Genomic DNA, 26,317 nt, shown 5'->3' with positions numbered 1-26,317 from the left:
CTTGGTTGGGTTGTGTTTCACACTTCTTCTGTGTGTGATTTTAAAATAATAAATTCAAGAACATACAATAATAATATAAGCAATTATTGTTACCATTTTTATTTAGACAAAGATTAATCACGAAGATTGTCATTTTCTCATTCACTATAATAGAGGATCCTGTTTTCGGCAAACAATGCCTGCAGTACCGTGGTCAGCCTTGAACGTTGTGGCTTCAATGAAAGGGGGCCCTCGTTCTCCTCTGGTGTAAATACATCAGATTCGGTTCCAACAGCCAAAGATCTACAGTAACTTGTTGGAATGCAATCTCACGCCTGAGTCTGGGAGTTACGCTAGAACTCCAGTCACAGAACATACACTACCGTTCAAAAGTTTGGGGTCACTTAGAAATGTCCTTGTTTTTGAAAGGAAAACACATTTTTTGTCCATTAAAATAACATAAAATTGATCAGAAATACAGTGTTGACATTGAACCTGTTATGGATAGGGGGCAGTATTTTCACGGCCGGATAAAAAACGTACCCGATTTAATCTGATTATTACTCCTGCCCAGAAACTAGAATATGCATATAATATTATATAATAATATGCATATATATTAGCTTTGGATAGAAAACACTCCAAAGTTTCTAAAACGGTTTGAATGGTGTCTGTGAGTATAACAGAACTCATTTGGCAGGCCAAAACCTGAGAAGATTCCAAACAGGAAGCGCCCTCTCTGACCATTTCTTGGCCTTCTTGATCATCTCTATCCAAAACAGGGGATCTCTGCTGTAACGTGACACTTCCTACGGCTCCCATGGGCTCTCAGAAGGCGGCAAAAAGCTGAATGGTGGCTTTGCAGGCCCTGGCTGAAAAACATTAGCGCATTTTGATAGTGGTCGATCAGAGAACAGAGACTGGAGGGGCGTGCACGAGGCGACCCCATGTTTTTATTCTTTCGTCTTTGAACGTAAACAACGACTCCCGGTCGGAATATTATCGCTTTTTTACGAGAAAAATGGCATAAAAAATGATTTTAAACAGCAGTTGACATGCTTCGAAGTACGGTAATGGAATATTTAGATTTTTTTTGTCACGAAACGCGTCGGGCGCGTAACCCTTCGTCACCCTTGGATAGTGTCTTGAACGCACGAACAAAACGCCGCTATTTGGATATAACTATGGATTATTTTGAACCAAACCAACATTTGTTTTTGAAGTAGCAGTCCTGGGAGTGCATTCTGACGAAGAACACCAAAGGTAATCAAACTTTTCTAATAGTAAATCGGAGTTTGGTGAGGGTCAAACTTGGTGGGTGTCAAAATAGCTAGCCGTGATGGCTGGGCTATCTACTCAGAATATTGCAAAATGTGCTTTCACCGAAAAGCTATTTTAAAATCGGACACCTTGATTGCACAAAGGAGTTCTGTATCTATAATTCTTAAAATAATTGTTATGTTTTTTGTGAACGTTTATCGTGAGTAATTTAGTAAATTCACCGGAAGTGTTCGGTGGGAATGCTAGTTCTGAATGTCACATGCTAATGTAAAAAGCAGTTTTTTGATATAAATATGAACTTGATTGAACAAAACATGCATGTATTGTATAACATAATGTCCTAGGCGTGTCATCTGATGAAGATCATCAAAGGTTAGTGCTGCATTTAGCTGTGGTTTTGTTTTTTGTGACATTATATGCTAGCTTGAAAAATGGGTGTCTGATTATTTCTGGCTGGGTACTCTGCTGACATAATCTAATGTTTTGCTTTCGCTGTAAAGCCTTTTTGAAATCGGACAGTGTGGTTAGATAAAGGAGAGTCTTGTCTTTAAAATGGTGTAAAATAGTCATATGTTTGAAAAATTGAAGTTTTGGGATTTTTGAGGAATTTGTAATTCGCGCCACGCCTATCATTGGATATTGGAGCAGGTGTTCCGCTAGCGGAACGTCTAGATGTAAGTTAATTAATGTTGTAAATAACTATTGTAGCTGGAAAGGGCTGATTTTTTATCTACATAGGTGTACAGAGGTCCATTATCAGCAACCATCACTCCTGTGTTCCAATGGCACGTTGTGTTAGCTAATCCAAGTTTATCATTTTAAAAGGCTAATTGATCATTAGAAAACCCTTTTTAAAATATGTTAGCGCAGCTGAAAACTGTGGTACTGATTAAAGAAGCAATAAAACTGGTCTTCTTTAGACTAGTTGAGTATCTAGAGCATTAGCATTTGTGGGTTTGATTACAGGTTCAAAATGGCCAGAAACACTTTAATTACTTTCTTCTGAAACTTGTCAGTCTATTCTTGTTCAAAGAAGTGAAGGCTATTCCATGCGAGAAATTACCAAGAAACTGAAGATCTGGTACAACGCTGGGTACTACTCCCTTCACAGAACAGCGCAAACTGTCTCTAACCAGAATGGAAAGAGGAGTGGGAGGCCCCGGTGCACAACTGAGCAAGAGGACAAGTACATTAGAGTGTCTAGTTTGAGAAACAGACGTCTCACAAGTCCTCAACTGGCAGCTTCATTAAATAGTACCCGCAAATCACCAGTCTCAACATCAACAGTGGAAGGGCGACTCTGGGATGCTGGCCTTCTAGGCAGAGTTGCAAAGAAAAAGCCATATCTCAGACTGGCCAATAAAATTAAAGATTAAGATGGGCAAAAGAACACAGACACTGGACAGAGGAACTCTGCCTAGAAGGCCAGCATCCCGGAGTCGCCTCTCCACTGTTGACGTTGAGACTAGTGTTTTGCAGGTACTATTTTTAATGAAGCTGCCAGTAGAGGACTTGTGAGGCGTCTGTTTCTCAAACTAGACACTCTAATGTACTTGTCTTCTTGCTCGGTTGTGCACCAGGGCCTCCCACTCCTCTTTCTATTATGGTTAGAGCCAGTTTGTGCTGTTCTGTGATGGGAGTAGCACACAGCGTTGTACGAGATCTTCAGTTTCTTTGCAATTTCTCGCATGGAATAGCCTTCATTTCTCAGAACAAGAATAGACTGACGAGTTTTAGAAGAAAGTCTGTTTCTGGCCATTTTGAGCCTTTAATCGAACCCACAAATGCTAATGCTCCAGATACTCAACTAATCTAAAGAAGTTAAAGTTTTTCTTTCAAAAACAAGGACATTTCTAAGTGATCCCAAACTTTTGAACGGTAGTGTACGTTAGTTGGCCAAGTGACAGACCAGTTGACTAGACCTCCAGTTACTGAGTGACTTCTAACATATGTCAGTGTTCTGGACACATCATGTAAGAGCTTTCCAACTTCAATAAAGTAGTTTTAGTTTCTGATCAAGGTCAATTCTGGTAAGAGACATACTACAGCTTTTGTATTCAATTTAGTAGGTGGCAAAACAGAAATCCAATAACAACTTCCTCTTTGTCCTGTGTAAGAATCATAAACAGGACAAAGAATAGTGTTGCTTACAGAAGAAAAAATAAATACAAAAATACCATTGCATCATAAATATTCAAAAATTCAAATGGAGTTACAATAACACTGTCCAGCAGAGGTCAGTTATAAAGACTAAATGTAAAGGTTAAAAACAGTGGCACCCTCTGAGTGGAGAAGACATTTCTGTTCGAGTGGCGGTAAGGAGAGGATGATGAAATACTTTTTATGGAGTGTGCTAAAGATGAGTGAGACTCCTTAGAGAGTGGATAGGCCTTATAATAGACATTTGCTGCAGTGAGAACTGCTTTAAAGGTAGGAGGTTATTAAACTGATTATAATAGGTTCCTTTTATTAAGAGGAAATGAAGTGAAATACAATAAGGAGTCGTTGAGTGGGACAAGGTGGCTCCCCTCAGATCTATGCCTCACTATGCAGTAGATTAACATTGTGGTTTACTGGCCGCCATGCCTACAAACAGCCAGGAGAAATGATATGCTGAACCTGTTAGCTTGAATGTTTCCGCCATTGTAAACTTCATCTAGACAAAAGCTATAGCACTATAACAAATGCAGAACCCCCATTTTAAGATCCCCAAATAAAAAGCTGCCAGAAAACCTCTTTCCCACTGATATGAGACCAGGGGAATGTTAGGTAACAGTACCATACGTTTAAAAAAAAAAAAATTGTGCCTATCCATATGAGGAGTGTTCCTAGTCCTTCCCACCCAACCATCCCACTGAGCACTCACTCAGAGAGAACATTTTCACAGTGGAGTAGTGTGAGTAACAGTGCATGATATCTCATGAGATGTATCACATAGTTTGTGTGCTCATGCATGCATACCAGTATGTGTGCATGTATGGGTATTTGAACAGTACAAACTCAACTGTCACTTTCCTAAAGGCATCTGTTTTTTTTTGTCAGCTGGCCTAGACTGACTTCTGTTCCATGAGACCATGGCTGAAATAAATACATTGGCACAGTGAAGAGGTAAAAACAACCCAACCAAACAAGTTCTGTCACTCATGTCATCATCATCAACTATGACATCATGAGGTCACAGCCCATTTCCTGAATCTCTCCACAGAACCACCTGACTTAACTAACCCTAAGGACAGGAAAGCCTATTCTCTCTCTCTCTCTCTCTCTCTCTCTCTCTCTCTCTCTCTCTCTCTCTCTCTCTCTCTCTCTCTCTCTCTCTCTCTCTCTCTCTCTCTCTCTCTCTCTCTCTCTCTCTCTCTCTCTCTCTCTCTCTCTCTCTCTCTCTCTCTCTCTCTCTCTCTCTCTCTCTCTCTCTCTCTCTCTCTCTCTCTCTCTCTCTCTCTCTCTCTCTCTCTCTCTCTCTCTCTCTCTCTCTCTCTCTCTCTCTCTCTCTCTCTCTCTCTCTCTCTCTCTCTCTCTCAGTCCATCTTGTCCTCTCGCTTGCCGCCAGCGTCTACTCTCTCCTGCTGGTCTTGGGGGGGCGGTTGGAATGGGCCAGCAATATCCTCCTCCCTCACTCGGCTGAGCTCCCTGGCTTTAGCTCGCCGTGCATCCAGGTAGTTGGAGATGAACTCAGAGTTCTGGTAGATGAGCATGCCAGAGAGAGTAAGAGCCACCCCGGCACAGCTGAGCGCTGACATCTCGTTGCCGAACAGCAGCTGGGAGAGCAGCAGGTTGCCCACCACGCTCAGGTTGCCCAAGATGTGCAGGGTGACGGCGGAGGTGAGGGTGATGACGCAGCAGCTGGCCAGGTTGTACACGACAGAGCCCAGGCAGCTGAGCAGAATGAAGAGCCACAGCTTGTGGTCATAGTGCATTGGAGACTCCAGCACGGCCCAGTTCTCCAGGGCCAGAGCAGCTACGGCCAGGATGCAGAAACTGGGGATAGACATCAGGTACAGCAGGAACACAGAGTTGATCTTCTCCTCCTGGAGCAAGATACCTGAGAGACACACACAAAGAAAAGCATTTAAATATAATCTACATATAGAGAAGCAGAATACACACAAAAGTTGGCTTAAATACAAAGTAGTCTCATGACAGACTAAACATTATAGCGCAAACACAAGATTTGGTTTTGGGTGGCGCGATTAAATACAAAGATAAGAGAGGATAGAGAGAAATAAAACCCAAATCATACAAAACACCACTGTAGTTCCACATTCATATCATTGAGATGTGTTATATTTGTGAAACAACACGTCAGCTAATTGCATGGATACCAAGGGAGTGAGCCGCCTGTAGCAAAATAACAAGACACGTGCACCACTGATATGTGTCATATAAAGTAAACACGTGAGACCTTTACGAGGGTAGTTTGAAAATAGCAGCTGAAATACGACACGACACCATCCAACTGCATTGGTATTTCAGGGTGGTGGTTCTGAGTGAGTAGAAAATCCAGACCATGAGTCATTATTTTAACATAATGTCAAATCTGCCATGTTCAGAACATGGAAATGTCATAGGTTTGTTTACTTAGAATGGATTTCACATCATGAGACTAGCAGGTTCATTATCAGTACAGCACTATACAGTACACTAACAAAACAAGTGGAGAAAATATATGAACAAATTCATACTGTTCAAATACAGGAAGGAAATTAAGGAAGACTCAAGAGCTTTAATCTATACTTTTCATAGCTGTCTATTTTTACATTACATTTCAGTCATTTAGCAAACGCTCTTATCCAGAGTGACTTACAGTAGTGAATGCATACATTTCATACATTTTTTTTTCTCCGTACTGGTCCCCCGTGGGAATCAAACCCACAACCCTGGCGTTGCAAACACCATGCTCTACCAACTGAGCCACGCAGGACTATTTGCCACCACAAAGCGATGCTGGAACTAAGACCTAAACAAATGACAAAATGCTCATCCAAATGCGGCGCTCCTAGTGGCCAGTGATAACTGAAATCCATTTTACCTAATTTCTAGGGCCAGGCTTCCTGCCATCCAGGACCTCTGGACCAGTCAGTGTCAGAGGAAGGCCCTAAAAATTGTCAAAGACTCCAGCCACCCAAGTCATAGACTGTTCTCTCAGCTACTGCACGGCAAGCGGTACTGATGCACCAAGTCTGTAACCAACAGGAATCTGAGCTGCTTCTACCCCCAAGCCATAAGACTGCGACATAGTTAGTTAAATAGTTACCAAGACTATCTGCATTGACCCTTTTTGCACTAACTTTTTTGACCCATCACGTACGTGCTGCTGCTACTGTTCATTATCTGTAACTTTATTCGTAGTTATATTTACATATCTACCTCAATTACCTCGTACCCCTGCACATCGACTCGGTACTGGTTACAAGTTATCGTTATTCATTATGTATTTATTATTACTTTTATTATTATGTGTTTTAGTCTTCTATTATTTCTCTATTTTCTTTCTCTCATCATAGTTGGAAAGGGCCCTTAAGTAAGCATATCACTCTTAGTCTACAGCTATCGTTTACAAAGTATGTGACATAATATTTGATTTGATTTGAAAGTATGACAGTAATAAAGTGATAGGACTAATTCCTGGTAAACAGGATGGAACTCTGCCACAGAACTAGAATGAGCTCTCTGCCTGGTTTACCTGGCAGGAATTAGTCCTTTTTGAGAAGTTTTTATTGGGTCAGCCCTGTCAGTAGTTTTGAAAGTGTCCTTAGCAAAAGGCAACACAACACCTCTAGCTAGACTGGGTGTGTTACTTGGTGACTCAGAGCACCAGTAAAAATGTCCAGCACTGACTGCAGTGTGGGAAGTTTAATATGACCATGGGATTGGAGAGAACACCAAATATACACTCTCACTGATGTCAGAGAATTTCAGTTAGTGGACATGTTTTCCACTCTCTTGAAAGGAAAGTATTTAAGTACACGGACATTTCTGATTTGTCCTCCAAAATCTGATAGCACCCATATGTTGATATTGCTTATGGGTCATTCCATATAATTGCCATCACTTCTGACTGCACCCCGTTTGATTTGAACGAAACCTTCCATACATGTTTGCCCATGGTAGAAGTAGTCAGAAAGTGACTTTTTGGACCTGAATGCCAAAAAATTCAAGAGATAGAGGTGCTTAAAATTGACCCATTTTGCATACCTGTCACATCCTGACCTTAGTAAGATGTCATTTTCTATAGTAGTGTAGGGCAAGGCGTGACAGGGGGTGTTTTTGGGCTGATCTATATTTTCTAGTTCTATGTTTAAATTCTAGTTTTCTATTTCTATGTTGGATTGTTTGGGGGTTGATCTCTAATTGGAGGCAGCTGATCCTCATTTGCCTCTGATTAGAGATCATATTTAAGTAGGGGTTTTTCTCATTGTGGTTTGTGGGTTATTGTCTTTTGAGTAGTGTGTTGTCCTCTCTGCGTTGCGTTTTTGTATTTTCAAGTATTTCAGTGTATTGCGTTCAGTTTCACTTTTAATAAATATGTGGCACTACGAACACGCTGCATTTTGGTCCGCTCCTTCGAACAGCCGTGACAGAATAACCCACCATAAAAGGACCAAGCAGCGTAAGAAGGAGCAAGAGGAATGGACATGGGAGCAGATATTGGAAGGCAAGGGATCCTGGACATGGGAAGAAATCCAAGCTGGTATGGATCGCCTCCCATGGGAACAGGTGGAAACAGCGAGGGAAGTACAGCGACGAGATCAACAGGCAAGGCAACGAAGTAAGTGCGAGAGGCAGCCCCAAATTATTTGGGGGGGGGGGGGCGGCACACGAGGAGTTTTGCTAAGTCAGGATGGAGACCTGAGCCAACTCCCTGTGCTTACCGTGGGGAGCAGGTGACGAGGAAAGCACCGAGCTATGTGGAAATGCGCACTGTATTGCCCATACGCATTCAAAGCCTGGTGCGCTTGGCGCAAGCTCCTCATCGTTGTTGGGCTAAGATTGGCATTCAGCCAGGAAGGAGTGCCTGCTCAGCACGTTTGGCCACCAGTGCGTCTCCTCGGCCCAGTTTATCCTGCACCTGCTCTACACACGGCAGCCCTCATTCCCCAGCACAGCCCAGTTTGCCCTGTGCCAGCGCTCTTCCCGTGCCAGGCTACAGTGACCAGCCAGCCAGAACGGGTTGTGCAGGCCGTGCGCTCCAGACCTCCAGTGCGTCTCCAAGACCCAGTGTACCCTGTGCCTGCTCCGCGTACTCTACCTCCAGTGCGCCAACATAGCCCAGCACGTCCTGTTCCTACTGCCCGCACTAGCCTGAAGGTATGTGGTAAAAGCCTGGCGCCTCCTATGCCAGCCCCACGTAGCAGACCTCCAGTGTGTCACCAGAGCCCAGTACGTCCTGTTCCTGCTCCCCGCACTCACCCTGAGGTGCGTGTTACTAGTCTGGCGCCTCCAATGCCAGCCCCACGCATCAGGCCTCCAGTGCACCTGCCCAGTCCGGGGTGTCCTGTTTAAGCTCCTCGCACTATTCCTCCAGTGCGCATCCATAACCCGGTACAGCCAGTGCCTGCTGTGATCAATCGGCCCTTAGTGCGTCTCCCCAGTCCGGTGAGACCGATTCCTGCTCCTCGCGCTCTCCCTCCAGTGCGCCTCCATAGCCCGGAGCCTCCAGCGACGCTCCGCAGCCCAGTGTCTTCAGCAGCGGTTGGCGGTCCGAAGCCTCCGGCGATGATCCATGGTCTGGTTCCTCCGGACATACAGAAGCGGGGGGGGGGGGGGATCAGCGGGCGGTGGGGGTACTACGCCCGGAACCAGAGCCTCCGCCATAGACGTCACCCACCCTACCCTCCCTTTGTTTTTTGTGGTTGCTTTTTGTTTGCATTCGGAGTCTGCACCTTTGGGGGGGGGGGGGGGGTACTGTCACGTCCTGACCCTAGTAAGATGTCATTTTCCATAGTAGTGTAGGGCAGGGGTTGTTTTTGGGTTGATCTATGTTTAAATGGTAGTTTTCTATGTTGGATTGTTTGGGGTTGATCTCTAATTGGAGGCAGCTGATCCTCATTTGCCTCTGATTAGAGATCATATTTAAGTAGGGGTTTTTCTCATTGTGGTTTGAGTTATTGTCTTTTATAGTGTTGTCCTCTCTGCGTCACGGTTTGTTTTGTATTGCATTCAGTTTCACTTTTAATAAATATGTGGAACTACAAACACGCTGCATTTTGGTCTGCTCCTTCGAACAACCGTGACAATACCCCACCCTAGCATGAGACATGTCTTCATCACTGAAAAAATGTAATGGTTGAGTTTAATATCATTTGAGAATTTACAAACAGGGTTGTCAAATGTTTTAAGCTTTAATGTCAATTATCTAAACGCGTAAACTCAGATTTTTGTGTTTATATACGTTTTAGCTTAGACAATATATTACATCATCTGAGGTGTTTGTTGTGCCTGCCATCAGTTGAGACACAGCATACTCTTGAATACAGGGTGAGTCATGTTTTGGCTGATAATGTGAAAAAGTTAATGTAAACTTTCAAATGGTATAGTACTACAAAGATGGTTGGTCTACAACATCATTAAATTATAAAATAAAATGATGCTCCCGCCTCAGCCGGGCTAGACAATCTGGACCCTCTCTAAAGTTATCTGCTGAAATTGTTGCAACCCCTATTAGTAACCTGTTCAACCTCTTTCGTATCGTCTGAGATTCCCAAAGATTGGAAAGCTGCCGCGGTCATCCCCCCCCCCCCCCCTCTTCAAAGGGGGTGACACTCTAGACCCAAACTGCTACAGACCTATCCTACCCTGCCTTTCAAAAGCCAAGTTAACAGCTTACCGAACATTTTGAATCCCAGCGTACCTTCTCCGCTATGCAATCTGGTTTCAGAGCTGGTCATGGGTGCACCTCAGCCACGCTCAAGGTCCTAAACGACATCATAACCGCCATCGTTAAGAGACATTACTGTGCAGCTGTATTCATCAACCTGGCCAAGGCTTTCGACTCTGTCAATCACCACATTCTTATTGGCAGACTCGACAGCCTTGGTTTCTCAAGTGATTGCCTCGCCTGGTTTACCAACTACTTCACAGAGTTCAGTGTGTCAAATCGGAGGGCCTGTTGTCCATACCTCTGGCAGTCTCTATGGGGGTGCCACTGTGTTCAATTCTTGGGCTGACTCGTCTCTGTATACATCAATGATGTTGCTCTTGCTGCTGGTGATTCTGTGACCCACCTCTACACAGACGACACCATTCTGTATACTTCTGGCCCCTCTTTGGACTCTTAACTAACCTCCAGACGTGCTTCAATGCCATACAACTCTCCTTCCGTGGCCTCCAACTGCTCTTAAATGCAAGTAAAACTAAATGCATGCTCTTCAATCGATCACTGCCCGCACCTGCTCGCCCATCCAGCATCACTACTCTGGACGGCTCTGACTTAGAATACGTGGACAACTACAAATACCTGGGTGTCTGGTTAGACTGAACTCTCCTTCCAGACTCACATTAAGCATCTCCGATCCAAAATTTAAATCTAGAATCGGCTTCCTATATCGCAACAAAGCATCCTTCACTCATGCTGCCAAACATACCCTCGTAAAACTGACCATCCTACCGATCCTTGACTTCGGTGATGTCATCTATAAAATGGCCTCCAACACTCTACTCAACAAACTGGATGCAGTCTATCACAGTGCCATCCGTTTTGTCACCAAAGCCCCATACACTACCCACCATTGTGACCTGTACGCTCTCGTTGGTTGGCCCTCGCTTCATACTCGTCGCCAAACCCACTGGCTACAGGTTATCTACAAGTCGCTCTGGATAAGAGCGTCTGCTAAATGACGTAAATGTAAAGTCTCTGCTAGGTAAAGCCCCGGCTTATCTCAGCTCAATGGTCACCATGGCAGCACCCATTTGTAGCACGCGCTCCAGCAGGTATATCTCACCGGTCACCCCCAAAGCCAATTCCTCCTTTGTCTTTCCTTCCAGTTCTCCGCTGCCAATGACTGGAACGAACTGCAAAAATCTCTGAAGCTGGAGACTCATCTCCCTCACTAGCTTTAAGCACCAGCTGTCAGAGCAGCTCACAGATCACTGCACCTGTACATAGCCCATCTGTAAACCACCCATCTATCTACCTCATCCCCATACTGTATTTATTTATCTTGCTCCTTTGCACCCCAGTATCTCTACTTGCACATTCATCTTCTGCACATCTACCATTCCAGTGTTTAATTGCTATATTGTAATTACTTCGCCACCATGGCTTATTTATTGCCTTAACTTACCTCATTTGCACTCACTGTATAGACTTTTTGTTTTATTTTGTTCTACTGTATTATTGACTATGTTTTGTTTATTCCATGTGTAACTCTGTTTCTGTTGAATTGCTATGCTTTATCTTGGCCAGGTCGCAGTTGCAAATGAGAACTTGTTCTCAACTAGCCTACCTGGTTAAATAAAAGCCTACCCTATTCCCTACTGAAACGTACAGCACACAACAAACCATCAAACATAGTCCAAATAGTATTGTAGGACTACGTAAATCCATGACTCTTATATTTACCATGCGACTCACGTAGACCTACACATAATAAACCATAGGCCTAAAATTAAAAGACTGAGACTAGAACATAATTGAAATTTCAAATGGTACCACAAAGATGGTAGGTCTACACATCAAAGAATGTTGCCTTGAGTGAGAATATCCATTGTTATAAATTAAACTATCAATCTTCCATTGAAATCCTATATATATATAATAGGATAGACATTCCCATTCAAGTTGACATTCGACAGTGGGTGGACCATCAGCCATCTTACTGGTAGTAATTAGAAGTTTCAATTAAATGTAAATGTCAATTGTGTAGCAGCTAAATTGTAGCAAAGATTGTCTATTATACAGTATTAACAAGATATTCGAGTGACCGCTCTAGCAATGGAAATACATGTCCTCAAACAGAAAGCAGGCGAGATCAGGTGGGACCATTCTAGCCAATGTGAGGGCAGATGTGTGTGAATACCAGGCCAAAGAGATTACTCATCTTTCTATGTGTACCATTATAGCATGGGCGGTGCCATTGGGGCTACCTATCTCCATTTTAAAGAAGTACATTTTCTTCTCCATTTGCTGATTGCTCCCAACTCATAGGAATCCCCACCCAGTGGACTACTTTAAACTGGGGGAAGTCCTCAATGGCAATGTCCATGCTAAAACAGATTATATCCATGATGAGTCCTCTATCTCTCTCTATGACAACAGGCACAACTCCAATATAATGTTTCTTTCAAAATGCCACGTGCGTCCACCTATATCAGTGCATTCGTAACTAACAACCAAACCATTACAAAACGTATATTTGCTCAAATAAGCCTCACATAGCAAATTAGCATTTACATTTTCCTTTGACCAAATTCAACACTCACACTGACCTCTATACAAAAATGTTATTATTATTTTCTTGGACAGATTTTGGGTGGAGTAAAACCTTTCTCTTCGTGTCATCTGATTGCAGGGGTCTGAAGGGATAGGTCCATTCTATGAATTATATTTCTATGATTGAAATTATACCCAAGAGTATGCTGTGTCTCAATCGATGATGGGCACAACACAAATACTTCAGATGATGAAAAATAGGGTCTAAGCTACAACATTTGAAAATGAGAAACATCTGAGTTTACACGTTTTTAGATAATTGACGTTAAAACTTTAAAATGATATTTAAAAAAAAAAAATTCTAGAAATCATAAAATAGTTTGACAACCCTGTTTGTAAACTTTCAAATTATATCAAACTGAATCTTTTTCAGTGATAAAGACATGGATGTCTTATGGTAGGGTATGCAAAATGGGTAATCTTTGAACACCTCCACCTCCTAAATGTTTTGGCATTCAGGCCAAAAATGAAACTTTCTGACCACTTCCACCATCGGCTAACATGTAAGAAAGGTTATGTTCAAATCAAAAGTCAGGAAGTGATTGAAATCCTTAGGAACGACCCCTAGGGCTTATTATACAGTTATACAGAAGTTTATTATACAGTTCAACATTTATAAAGTGATGACAAATATGTCAACCACCATCAGAGATGCAACATAACAACTATCATAAAGACAATTTGAAGGTAGCAGCTGTGACTAACCTTGTTGGATGGTTTTGACACCTCTCAACATTGTCGCAGCGAATACGAAGAAGCAGCCTGTCTGGTCGTACTGGACCTCGCCCATGATGCTGAACGAGGCTCCCAGACAGATGGGCATCATGGCTGTGTATTTGAGGATGTGGTGTTGCTTGCCCAGGATCAGAGTGGAGATGGCCAGGGTGAAGATTGGCGTGGTGGTGTAGATCATTTGGGCAAATGACAGCTGGACATAGTTTAGACCCACGTTGCCAAATGCGATGCTGGCACAAAATGTCAAGCTCAATAGAAACACCTTGCATTTGGCGCTGGTGGTAAGGTCCTTCTGGTTGTCAACCCCACCGTTTTGCTGGAGCATTCGCAGTTTAATAAGCCCATAGTCCACCACTATCGCTGTCAACATGTGCAGGGCCGACAGCAGTAATGGGTACCTGAAGTTGTACACTGCAAAAATCCATTTGTTAAGACTGGAGATGGTCGTCCCCGTCACAAGCCAGACAATGACAGCAGACAGAAGGTGCAACATCTCCGCCTGTGGCCTTTTCCCAGGCTCGCGCCAGGTCGCCTCGCATTTAGAGAGGCCATCGGTGCTAATCATGTTGGTTTCATCCTCGTTTCTGTAAGGCAAACACATTTTGACTTGGTTAAGCAATAACTAGCCAACTAAACTCCACTCCATGATTCACGATGGAGTTGAGCAGTGACTGTGTGGGCGGACTGAAGCTCCAACGTCACATAAAATTAAGTTTTTATCAAAAACAACTGTTTTCAGCACCCAAAGAATAGCCTGCAATTACACAGAACAATGTTGTGTACTTGCAGCTAAATTGACTTGAAAATGGCTTAAATTGACTTAAATGGCTGTGTAGCAATGATCAACAACCAACTTGATAGAGCTTGAATAATTTTTAAAAGAATAATGTGCAAATATTGTACAAACGAGTTGTGCAAAGCCCTTAGACTTACCCAGAAAGACTCACAGCTGTCACCCAGCTGCCACCTGCCAGCTGCCACCCACCACCATTCTTGGAAATATATAGAGATGTGCTCAGTGATGTGTTGTGTTGGATTTGCCCCAAATGGAACGCTTTGTATTCAGGACATAAAGTTCATTTCTTTGCCACATTATTTGCCTTATTGCAAACAGGAAGCATGTTTTGGAATATTTGTATTCTGTACAGGCTTCCTTCTTTTCACTCTGTCAATGAGGTTAGTATTGTGGAGTAACTACGATTTTGTTGATCCATCGCCAGATTTCTCCTATCACAGCCATTAAACTCCGTTACTGTTTTAAAGTCCCCATTGGCCTCATTGTGAAATCCCTGAGCGGTTTCCTTCCTCTCTGGCAAGTGAGTTAAGGATGCCTGTATCTTTGTAGTGACTTGGTGTATTGATACACCATCCAAAGTGTAATGAATAACTTCAACATGCTCAAAGGGATATTCAATGTCTCCTTTTTTTATTTGACCCATCTACCAATTGGCGCCCTTCTTTGCAAACCATTGGAATACCTCCATGGTCTTTTTGGTTGAATCTGTGTTTGAAATTCACCGCTCGACTGAGGGACCTTACAGATAATGTTATTTGTGGGGTACAGAGATTTGATTTGGATCTCTTTTAGTCCCCATTTGGACTAATCTTCCAAGAGTCCTTAAATATTAAAATACAATTTATATACGAACACATTTTCACATATAACACACTATTACAAACATACATAATATACTAACGTAATAAACCAATAAATAATCAATCTAAAAAATATGGATTCTTCATCTACTGTAATCCCACAACATTTCTGTGTATTATATTTAAATTGTTTTAAAATAATGTTTCAATTTATATATTGAAAGGTTTCTGGTTTGCTCAGTAATTTATTCAATTTCTTTATTGCTCTAAATCGAAATGTTATTTTGCCTATTTCTCTTTTCTGTCTGGATAACGCATAGATGGTGGACAATCTATTCCTAGTATTTACGGAATGTCTGTCTCTTACCAACTGATTACCATTGTGAATAGAACTTGGCCGTTTTAAATGATGTATATTATGAAATAAAATAAGCATGTTTTTTTCAATTATCTTGTCGATTGATGACCAACCAAGAACATTGCGTATGACTGCAACAGAAAAACCATATCTCCACCGTAAAACAATCCTTGCTGCTTTGTTCTGTGCAATCTGCAGCCTCCTAACTTCACTTGACGATGCATTTCCCCAGATCACAGAACAGTAGTTCACTTGACTCTCAATTAAAGCTTGTGTTATTTGCTTAAGGATTTTTCCTGGTAAATATTTAGCTATCCTTCTGATTATACATGCTGTTTTAATATTTTTTTTTACAGAGATTAGTTATTCGAGATGACCATGATAAGCAGTTGTCTAGCTGCACTCCTAATAGTTTGGTTTCTGCCACTTCTTCAATTTGTACTCCTCCCATACTTAATTGTATCCCATGCTGTTTTGGCCTTTTCCTAGGGGGTACAGAGATGAGGTAGTCATTCAAAAATCATGTTTATCAATATTATTGCACAGAGAGTGAGTCCATGAACCTTATTATGACTTGTTAAGCAAATGTTTACTCCTGAACTTATTTAGGCTCACCATAACAAAGGGATTGAATACTTATTGACTCAAGACATTTTAGCTTTTCATTTTGTATTAATTTGTCCAAAACACAATTCCTTTATGAGGAACTTTATGAGTCAAAATGCAAGCCGAGTGCAATTCTCTGCAGGGAGCGGGAGATGAAGTGCACCTACAATGTATTGTGTGATATCAATTCAATGCATGGGCGGAGAAAAGTTATAGTGGGCAAAGTTCGATTTCCCAAAAAATTACTAAAAATGATAGGCTCATTACATTGACTGGAAATAAATGGGCAAGACAAAATACTTAAGTGCCTTTGAATGGAATATGTTAGTAGTTGCCAGGTGCACCGGTTTGTGTCAAGAACTGCACCGCTGTTGGGTTTTTCACGCTCAACAGTTTCCCGTGTATCAAGAATGGTTCACCACCCAAAGGACATCCAGCCAACTTGACCAAACTTTGAGAAGCATTGGTGTCAACATGGCCAGCATCCCTGTGGAATGCTGTCGAGACATTGTAGAGTCCATGCCCCAACAAATTGAGTCTGTTCTGAGGCTGTTCTGAAGCTGTTTAACTCAATATTAGGGAAAGGGGATACCTAGTCAGTAGCACAACTGAATGCATTCAACCAAAATGTGTCGAATCAGAGAGGTGCGGAAGGTGTTCTTAATGTTTTGTACACTTGGTGTAGTAGCGACCCGTCATTCAGCGCAGGTGGAGTTGCCTGTTTTGCGTGTTATTTTGGCATTAATAGGTGTCACATATCAGTTTGCAAACAATGTAAAAGAAAATAAAAAACATTGAGTTAATAAAGCCACATACAAACATGGTCTCTTTTTTGCTTTCTTGAAAATTCAAGCCAATTGGGTGCTGCCATAGAGTTACATTAGGAGTCCCCATCCAATAAGTCTCAAGGCAAGCACCACACACGACAAAACACCAATCCAATGAGGGACCACGAGCAGACGGCGCTGTGAGTGGAATTAATTACTCTCACAGCAAGACCAGCAGCAGCTACCCTCCTGTACAAGATGAGAGAGAAACCCGTTCTTCTTCCAGAACAGTCGTAATGTTCCTGAAGCTGATAGGAGAGGAAACTGAGAAGTTGACACGGGAGATACTGGAGCTATCGGAAGAGCTAAATTAATCCGCATCAATTGGTCCCAAACAGTTCAAGCCACTAACTACCCAGGCTGACTCGCAACAATAAGGATAGAGCCTCACCTTCATTAATAATGGCCAACTCACCGGCCCCCCATAGCAGGCGCACCTCGACTAGTCAGCCTGAGTGGGCACAGCTGGTGACAACCAGAGATGATAAACTGCAGTTACAAAGGCAGTGTGATAAGATAGAGCACCTCATTGAAAACCTTAGGATCAGAGGGCTCTCCTCCTCAGACCAGTCATCCTCATCATCATCATCATCTACTCAGTCAACCCCTCGACATCGTGAGTCATCGCACCAGCGAAACCGGTCGACTTCTCATTTCAGAACTTGGAGCACTAAAGCGTCACCCAGAGGGCTGACTTCACAGGATCGCCAACGTCAGCCCTAACCTAACCGCTGCGGTCAGCCTACACCTGATCGCAGTCGTCAGCCCACACCTGATTGTCGCCGTCGCGACTACTCACCTGACCGTTACGGTCAGCCTACACCTGATTGCCGTCGTCAGCCAACACCTGACTGTCACCGCCGCGACTACTCACCTGACCGACGCCGCTGCGACTACTTACCTGACTGCTATGGTCAGCCTACGCCTGATTGTCGTTGTCAGCCCACGCCTGTCACCCCTGCAACTACTCACCTGACCGTCGCCACCGCGACTACTGACTTGACCATTGTCATCACCCCTCACCTGACCATCGCCACTGCAACTACTCGCCTGACCGTCGCCGCCCGGCCTACTCACCTGATCGTTGTCGGCACTCACCTGTCCTCTACCGCACACCTTCTCCACCCAGCCGGGAGTGCGTCTACCGACACCATGGATTCCCTCACAGAACTGTATGGCCAGCACCACCAGCTTGCCCTCCAATGCATCACAGGGTCAATGGATGGCCCCAACATCAAGAGTGGTGACACCAAGGCATTCCAAAGATTCGCTCTGATGGTGCACTCTGAGAGTGAGCTACACTGCAGAGACCCTCTACGATGATCAACCTTCCAGCAGCAGCAAGGTGCTGCTGAAAATGAGTCGAGTCATCTTGCGGAGCGGCAACAAGTCACTTGACACGTACACCCTGTTGAACGACAAGTCAGAGCGCACTATACTTCTACACGAAGCAGCAGAGCAGGTAGGCCTCCTAGGCAATCCTGAAGACTTGGCACTTTGTACGGTTCGTCAAGATATCCTAGACGTCCATGGAGCTTCTGTGTGAGTGGCCCCTGTTAGTCAACCAAACAGGTCCTTTGACATCCACAGAGCCTTCCCAGCTGGGCGTTGCACCGCATACCTACTGGACAAAGCCCTTCAGAAAAGATATTGGCACCTCAAAGGCCTACCCCTTCAACTGCTGGATCAGGTGCAGCTGTTAATGCACATCAGATCAGACTATCCCCATCTAATCACCCCAACAGAACCAGTGCATTTGGATCACCCTGGCAAAGCTGCCACCATCAAGACTCAGCTCAGATGGACCCTTTATTTCACTACACAAATCAGTTAAGAACAAATTCATATTTACAATGACAGCCTACCAGGGAACAGTGGGTTGGTTAACTGCCTTGTTCAGGAGCAGAACAACAGATTTTTACCTTGTCAGCCCGGGGATTCGATCCAGCAACCTCCCAGTTACTGGCCCAACGCTCTAACCACTAGGCTACCTGCCACCCCTTCAAGGGCCTTCAAAGGGTCTTTAAACTTACACAGATGTCTCAGGTCACACTGCTAAGGTGTTAGTCAAGTATTCACGTTTTCAGTGATGCCTCAGAACATGCGTACGGTGCCGTCGCGTACCTCCGTACTGAAGACACCAATGGACGGCTCCAAGTGACATTCCTTGCAGCAAGATCAAGAGTGGCCCCAAAACGGAGAACAGTCCATGCCAAGACTCGAGCTCTGTGCTGCACTCACCAGTGCCCAGCTGGCCGTGGTCATCAGAAAATAACTCACCTTGGAAATCCATGAGGTCATGTACTGGTCGGATTCTACAACAGTCTTAACCTGGCTCCAGTCAGACTCCTGTAGGAACAAAGTATTTGAAGGCACAAGAGTCACAGAAATACAGGAGCTCACGAACCCCCAGGCCAGGCGTTACATGGACACGGAGAGAAATCCGGCTGACAATATCACACGCGGCAAGACGCTGTCTCAGCTTTCAGAACACAACCTTTGGAGTCAAGGTCCTCCATTCCTGTGGCAGGCCCAGTCATCCTGGCCGAGAAGACCAGACCAAGTACCCCCTGATGAAGCAGAGGAGCTGTGAAAGCCTACCTTCTGTGGGCTCCTGTCAACGGACACCAAGTCGTCTCTCCCTGATGTTGCCCAGTTCAACACTTTCCATGAGCTGGTGGAAGCCAGAGTGCAGTTTCTACATGGGGCGGCCAGTAGTGCCGACAGCCCTTCAGCCAACAATTTCAAGCAAGCAGCAATTCAAAGTACTCAGACATGCTCAGTCTGAGATCTTTGCAGAAGACTTCTCCCTACTAGAAGCAGGCAAGCCAATCCCTCTGAGCAGCTGTCTGGTGACGCTGACCCCGGAGCGTGACAACGACACCGGACTGATTTGTGTTTGAGGTCGTCTTCAGAGGTGTGACCTGTTGGACCCTGACGTTCTTCACCCAGTGGTTCTGGACCCAGGTCATCCACTCACCAGGTTGTTGATCAAGAAATATGATGAGCAGCTGAGGCACCCGGGCCCAGAGAGGGTGTCCGATCGAGGAACAAATTTCAAGGGAGGGGAGCAAGAACTACACAAGGCATTCATGACTCTCCACCAACAGCTCCAGTAACAGTTAGCCAGTCAGAAGATTCGATTCACCTTCAACCCACCAAATGCACCACACTTTGGAGGATGCTGGGAGAGGGAGATCAGATCCATCAAGACTGCCCTGCAAACAACCCTTGGTGCGCAGACCATCTCCAAAGAGGTGCCGAGGACTGTCCTAATCGAAAAGAAGGTATCTTGAATTCCAAGCCCTTGGGATATGTGTCTTCGGACATCACGGATTCGGATCCAATCACTCCTAACTCTCTTCTCATGGGGCAGCCAGACTCGTCACTAGCACAGGTGGTCTACCCAGAGTCTGAACTGCTCAGTCGCAAAAGATGGAGACGCAGCCAAGTTCTAACCGACCATTTCTGGCACTGCTTCACACGGAACTACTTACCTGCCCTTCAAGGCTGCCATAATTGGCACAAGGATAAGGAAGACCTTGTAGTTGGGACCGTTGTGATGATCGTGGATGATCAGTGTCCTAGGGCACTCTGGCAAGTTTGAACTGTAAACTCAGTTATCCCTGGAGCAGACGGGAAAATGAGGACAGCAGAGATCCAAGTCAAGAACAGAACCTACGTCAGGCCTGTTGCTCGACTCATTACGCTGCACGCCCTTCCTCAAGAAGCTACTGACCCTTAGCTGGCAGTTTAATCAAATATGTACAACACATTTGGGGGCGGCTGTAAATACGGCCAGCTCGTCTTCTTTCCAAGACCCCAACTTTCCTTTGGGTTTCCTATTGGAATATGGTCACGCCAATGATCATAATATTATTAGCCAATTAGCAGCCTTTTCCCCCATGACTTAGCATAATACCGGACCAGGTAGGGCTTCAGACAGTCTGTAGTTTCCATTCTGATGACCAACCTGTTTTCTCTCCTGCTTATTCTACCCCCTTAGGAGAAATTGCTTTTCTTTCTGATGTTTATTGTGTGTGCAGCTAAATGTAAGTGCCAATATCCTGGTGTCTTGTTGTTTGGAGCTAAATAGTGCCTGTTGTAAATATGTACCATTTGTGTTAAACTTGCTACCTTGCGTACACTTTGTAGCGTTAGCATTAGCATTGTCATCCAGAATGCATTACTATTTAGCATGCTTATTAGCGATTAGCATTTGTCTGTGGTGCTAGGCCATTTTCAATTTTAGATTGCTCATGTTTATTTTGTTTTATAATGTGTAGATATTTCTACATTGCTCTATTGTTCTTTGTTCAACTAACGTGTTTGGGTCCACATAGCCTGTTTAGTAGTTGACATGCAAATACGCATATTTTTCCCATACTGTACTATAGCCTAAGTTCTCCTCTTTTCTTTACAGAACCACAATTAGTATCAGAGAGAGTGGTGTTGTATGTGTGTGTGTGTGGATCTTCATTAAACCCTTGAGCTGGAACTACTACTTCCTCGTTTTCTGAACAGACACCCTGTGGTGGTTACTACCAACCTAAAATCCAGGACATAAGATTTTTATCCCTTTTTATTGGTCCTTCGAACTCCCCATATTTTTCACACCCCCTCCCTACCGCTTGCTATGAATTATATCTGATGGTGTATGTGTAACTGGTGTAAAATGGCTAGCTAGTTAGCCGGATGCGCGCTAATAGCGTGTTAATTGGTGACGTCACTCGCTCTGAGATCTTGAAGTAGTTGTTTCCCTTGCTCTGCAAGGGCCGTGGTTTTTGTGGAGCGATAGGTAACGATGCTTTTTGGGAGGCAGTTGTTAATGTGTGCAGAGGGTCCCTGGTTCGAGCCCATGTTGGGTTGAGGAGAGGGACGGAAGCAACACTGTTTCATTGATACTGCGGAAAAGGAGGAGGTCAAAGGGGGGTGAGCGTGACAGGTGTGAAATAGTTAGCGAGGTGCGTGCTAATAGCGTTTCAATTGGTGATGTCACTTGCTCTGAGACCTTGAAGTAGTTGTTTCCCGTGGCTTTTGTGGAGTGATGGGTAACGATGCTTCGAGGGTGTCAGTTGTTGATGTGTGCAGTGGGTCCCTGGTCCGAACCCAGGTAGGGTGAGGAGAGGGACGGAAGCAAAACTGTTACATATGCATGTTTAGGCCAGTGCTTGACTTGGACCCAAATAGCTGCCGGGACCATTTATATTTCGGTGCAGGAGTTCCTCAATAATAGGTTAATACTTTTGAGAAAATATTCTAATATTCTATAGGAGATGCAGGAACTCAAGCAGAAGACAATTTGAGGTGCTGGTACTCAGTTCCAGTGAGCTCTTGCCCAAGTCAATTACAGTGCTTAAGTAAAAAGACAAATAATGTCCCATTTAGAACACTGACAAGTAGAGCATAATTCATTTTTTTGTTTGTTTTTTCTTGCTCAGTCTGCGCCTACACAGTCCCAAATCGCTATGTCAGAGTTTACACTTCTTCTTCCATTTATAACGTGGGGAGGTCAAAATAACAAAAACTATCTACCAAATATATTAATTTTAAAATGCTGATTACTTCACCTTGCCATTATCAATCACCTGATGATAAGACATGCAGGGCCGGCTCTAACCTTTTGGGGGCCCTAAGCTAGATTTGGTTGGGGGGCCCCCCACCAAGCAAAGAGAAACATTTACGTTTTAAAGTACATTTCCTGCAGTTGTACACATTTTTCCATGGAGCGGAGAAAATATTCTGCAATTTTATAACACATTTCATGCAATTCTACACATTTTGCCATGACTTGTGCTATCTTAATATCTGAGTGAGAGTGACAAACAAAATCAATGGGGCCCCATGGAGGTCAGGGCACCTGGGCACATGCCCTGTGTACCAGGTCCGTATTCGACCATGATTACTACTGTACAAGTTTAGATAAATGGCTAGACTAACTTACCAATCTACAAATTGTTAGCTGACATGGCCAATTAACTGACTGTCAGGGACTTACAAAAGAAGAGAAAAACTGCTGATGCACAATCACATTTCAAACTTGCACCTTGTGTATTCTACTATTCTAAAAGCCAATTTAGGCTTGATCCAAACATGTGGTCAGAGGCTTTGTATGGAGGGTGTGATGCAATTGCGGAGCCATGCAGAGGCCAGATCAAGATCTGTACTGCATCGCTGTGCGCCTCTCAAATTTTGTAACAATGCGGAGGGCTCCGTATAGCTCCGCATTGACATGATTGGTTGATGGTAGGTGGTACGTCCTGTATAAACACAAACTTCCTTCCTTGACAACTCCCTTCACAATAGCTCTGCTAATTGCAAGAAGTATGAAAGGCCTGAAGTATTTATTTTATCTTTATTTAACTAGGCAAGTCAGCTAGAAAAACACCTTATTTTCAATGACAGTATAGGAACAGTGGGTTAACTGCTATGTTCAGGAGCAGAATGACTGATTTTTACATTGTCAGCTCAGGGATTTGATCTTGCAACCTTTCATTTACTAGTCCAACACTCTAACCACTAGGCTACCTGTCGCCCCAAGGCTACCTGCGGCTGTACGGCCACTTCAGACATCGGATTGACCATGAAAAGCATTTTACTTTCAACAGTAAGTTGAAAAACGACTGAGTTCCTAAAAAAAATCATTCTATATATAAATGTGGGTTAGGGGGCCTAAGCGACCGTTTATGTCTGGGAGGGGGTTTCCTAGGCAAGAAAAGGTTTAAGACCCCTACCATTGAAAACTGTTGACTCTTCTACTTCCTCTACAGGTGAGTCTGTAATTGGTTACAATTTCAAATCCAAAAGTTATGACAGAGAAAAGTTTCCAAAGAGTATTACATTTGCTACATTCAGCTGCGGGGATGCTGTACATCTTTTGCCTGAGCTGGTCCTGCAAATTGATATCTGTCCCTATCTGTCAGCTAATACAGGACTATTAAAGTCCCAGTGCCCAATTTTTTACATTATTTTAATTCCGATTTTTCAGGGGGCACCATTACTTCCCGCGGCTATATTTAGCTGGCTACATATCTCCTACTGTTGTTAGCCAGAATGAAGTCGCCAGCCAGGAATGTAAGCAAGCCTCCGCTCTAGCAGCTGCAGTCGCAAGTAGCTATCGAAGATTAATTTATGCAAGTGGTCTCGTGATTAATAGTAGCAGAACTACGACGATTCATTTAACCCACTCGACAGCTAGGCTACACATGAGACATGAATCAGAAGCGCGAGCGCGGTGTAGAAAATCATGACGTGTCCTATCAACTGAAGTTGTTATAACCCACCCTGTCCTACCCGTATACATAGGGCGGCAGGGAGCCGTCCTAACGGTTAAGAGCCTTGGACCAATAACAGCAAGGTCGCTTATTCAAATCCCTGAGCCGAGTAGGTTAAACATCTGTCGATGTTCCACGGAGCAAGGCACTTAACCCCCTTTGCTCTGGATAAGAGCGTCTGCTAAATGATGTACATGTAAAACAAAGTCGGAATAAAATATTAGAGGTGATAAACGACGAAACACAGAATCGTCAGCTACCACTGCAATGACAGACCAGATTAAACAGCAAGTGAAACATCCTCACCATACGCACATTTAACATCACGCGGCAGCATAACGCTATTGCCTATGCTTTTTGGTTACATTTACCTCTTTCTTTGTGGATCTTCGGCTTGGTAACATCACAAAAACATCCCGGGCGCACATAGCGGAATGCTTGTCTGCCTCGTTACCGCCTGATCAGCTGTGCGGTTCACGTCACTGCAATCACCCTCTCTTCATTCACTGGGACAGTCACTAAGAAAAGATGACCTCGGCTAGGACAAAAGCTGACAGCGGAAGAAGAAGCATTACTCTATTATGCAGTGTAAGCACATATGGCACACCTCTTAAGGCGTTTGTTTTTATATAACACTTCATAAAACATGTCTGCAGAAATTTGAATTACATAACCTAAACAGAGCACTCAATGTACACAGTGAACAAACGTTGACCTACTGCTGACTATTAAAAAACAAACAGTCCACCAACGCAAATATAGCTTATGGGAAAGAAATCACAGTGAGAGATTGTTCCCCTCTCACCCCCACCCTGCTCTCCCACCTTCAAGTGAGGAGTTGTAGTGTGAAGTATGCATGAGTAGGACACTTTTTGGTAGATTGCTATGTAGACAAATCAGAATCAGTTATTTAAGTGATGTGTATTTCCATTAATTAATGTTGAAACAACTTGATAATGTATTATTCAGTGGATGCTACAACCCCTAAAACAACATCAGACCCGTACTTTTGCTAAAGGGCCTCTTTCAGTGTCAGTGGGACACTTTAGTAAATGAACTGGGACACTATTTTCTCATTAGAAATACATCAGTGTCCCACTTCACCTCACACTTGTTACGAATTCATCAATACGACTTTGTAGAAGCTTGGAGATAACACAGGGTGAGGGAATACACTCCTATTTAACTAGTCTGTGACTCACTTATTTAACTAGTCTCTGACCTTTCCTGGTCAGAGGAATAAGGCAACCTCAACACACGCAGGAACGTTATTGCCAAACAGGGGTATGGACACGGAAATGGCCTTTCCCCATGCACTCCATGAACTCACTGCCATATATCCTCCTCTGATCTTACACTGGAAGGTTAAAGGCGATTGACAATATGTTCTATATATAGGGCTAGCCAGTGCAGGACCAGCTAGATGTCCTTAACCAATCAGAGGGTGCATGATCAGTTTGGGGAAAGTGGGCACCAGCTGATTTAGCTGAGACCACTGGCCATGCCCTGATCGATATCTCCTCACGTGAGGAGAGCTAGACTCAGCTAGCCAGCCAAACATAAACAGATGTGCACATAAACAAGGAGAAATGTGAAATAAGGTCCTGTAATGCCCTCAACAGGGGGAATTCTGGACACACACTGTTTTTACAATTTTATGACAATAACCTTTAACTAAACCATCTCCATGACCTTGGAAAATATATTTGGGGACATTCCAAGGTCTTGGTGAAAATCTAACTAAAGGAGTTTGCACAGCTTTTACTTGATTCTGAAACACCTCTACTTTCCCCCAAATTCTGTCCCCTTTCATAAATGTACCCTCTTTTCTATCCTCCCTTTGTTATTACATCTCACTGTGCTTCCTTTCCTACCCTTGTTATCCTCTCTAATTTCTTCCACAGTCATCCTATGCTGTTTATTTGCTATATAACATCTACAATTGTTTCAGAGAGCTTATGAACAACTAAAACAACATATTTCAATGTATTTTAGAATATCCAATGAATAAAAATACATTTAAATTGATTAAAGGTTCATTTTGTGCATTTTAATAGCTGAAATGGTCCGTGTCCCACTATCCAAACACCATTCAGGGGAAGTGGGACAGTATTCTAAATCTGATTTAGTAAAGTGTGTGTGGCGTACAGCAGGTCAGCCACCAGGGGGAGACTCATCGAGGCCTGGTGACAGACGGAGTATACATCACGAGGCGATGGCTCCATCTGCT

General features: G+C 43.7%; 1 protein-coding gene across 1 annotated transcript; it reads right to left on the bottom strand.

The window, feature by feature from the left end:
* Positions 1-4,734: 4,734 nt before the first annotated feature.
* LOC115159439 (solute carrier family 35 member E4) lies at positions 4,735-24,779 on the bottom strand. The gene is made up of 3 exons (XM_029709156.1): positions 24,459-24,779; positions 13,397-14,010; positions 4,735-5,302 (listed from the first exon to the last, which is right to left on the bottom strand). The coding sequence occupies exons 2-3, from the start codon at positions 13,989-13,991 to the stop codon at positions 4,779-4,781; spliced, it is 1,119 nt and encodes a 372-aa protein (XP_029565016.1). The 5' UTR covers positions 13,992-14,010; positions 24,459-24,779; the 3' UTR covers positions 4,735-4,778.
* Positions 24,780-26,317: the final 1,538 nt, after the last annotated feature.

Source organism: Salmo trutta, chromosome 23, assembly GCF_901001165.1.
Source record: "Salmo trutta chromosome 23, fSalTru1.1, whole genome shotgun sequence".
In the NCBI taxonomy this organism is placed as follows: domain Eukaryota; kingdom Metazoa; phylum Chordata; class Actinopteri; order Salmoniformes; family Salmonidae; genus Salmo; species Salmo trutta.
This window is presented reverse-complemented; position numbering and strand designations above follow the sequence as displayed.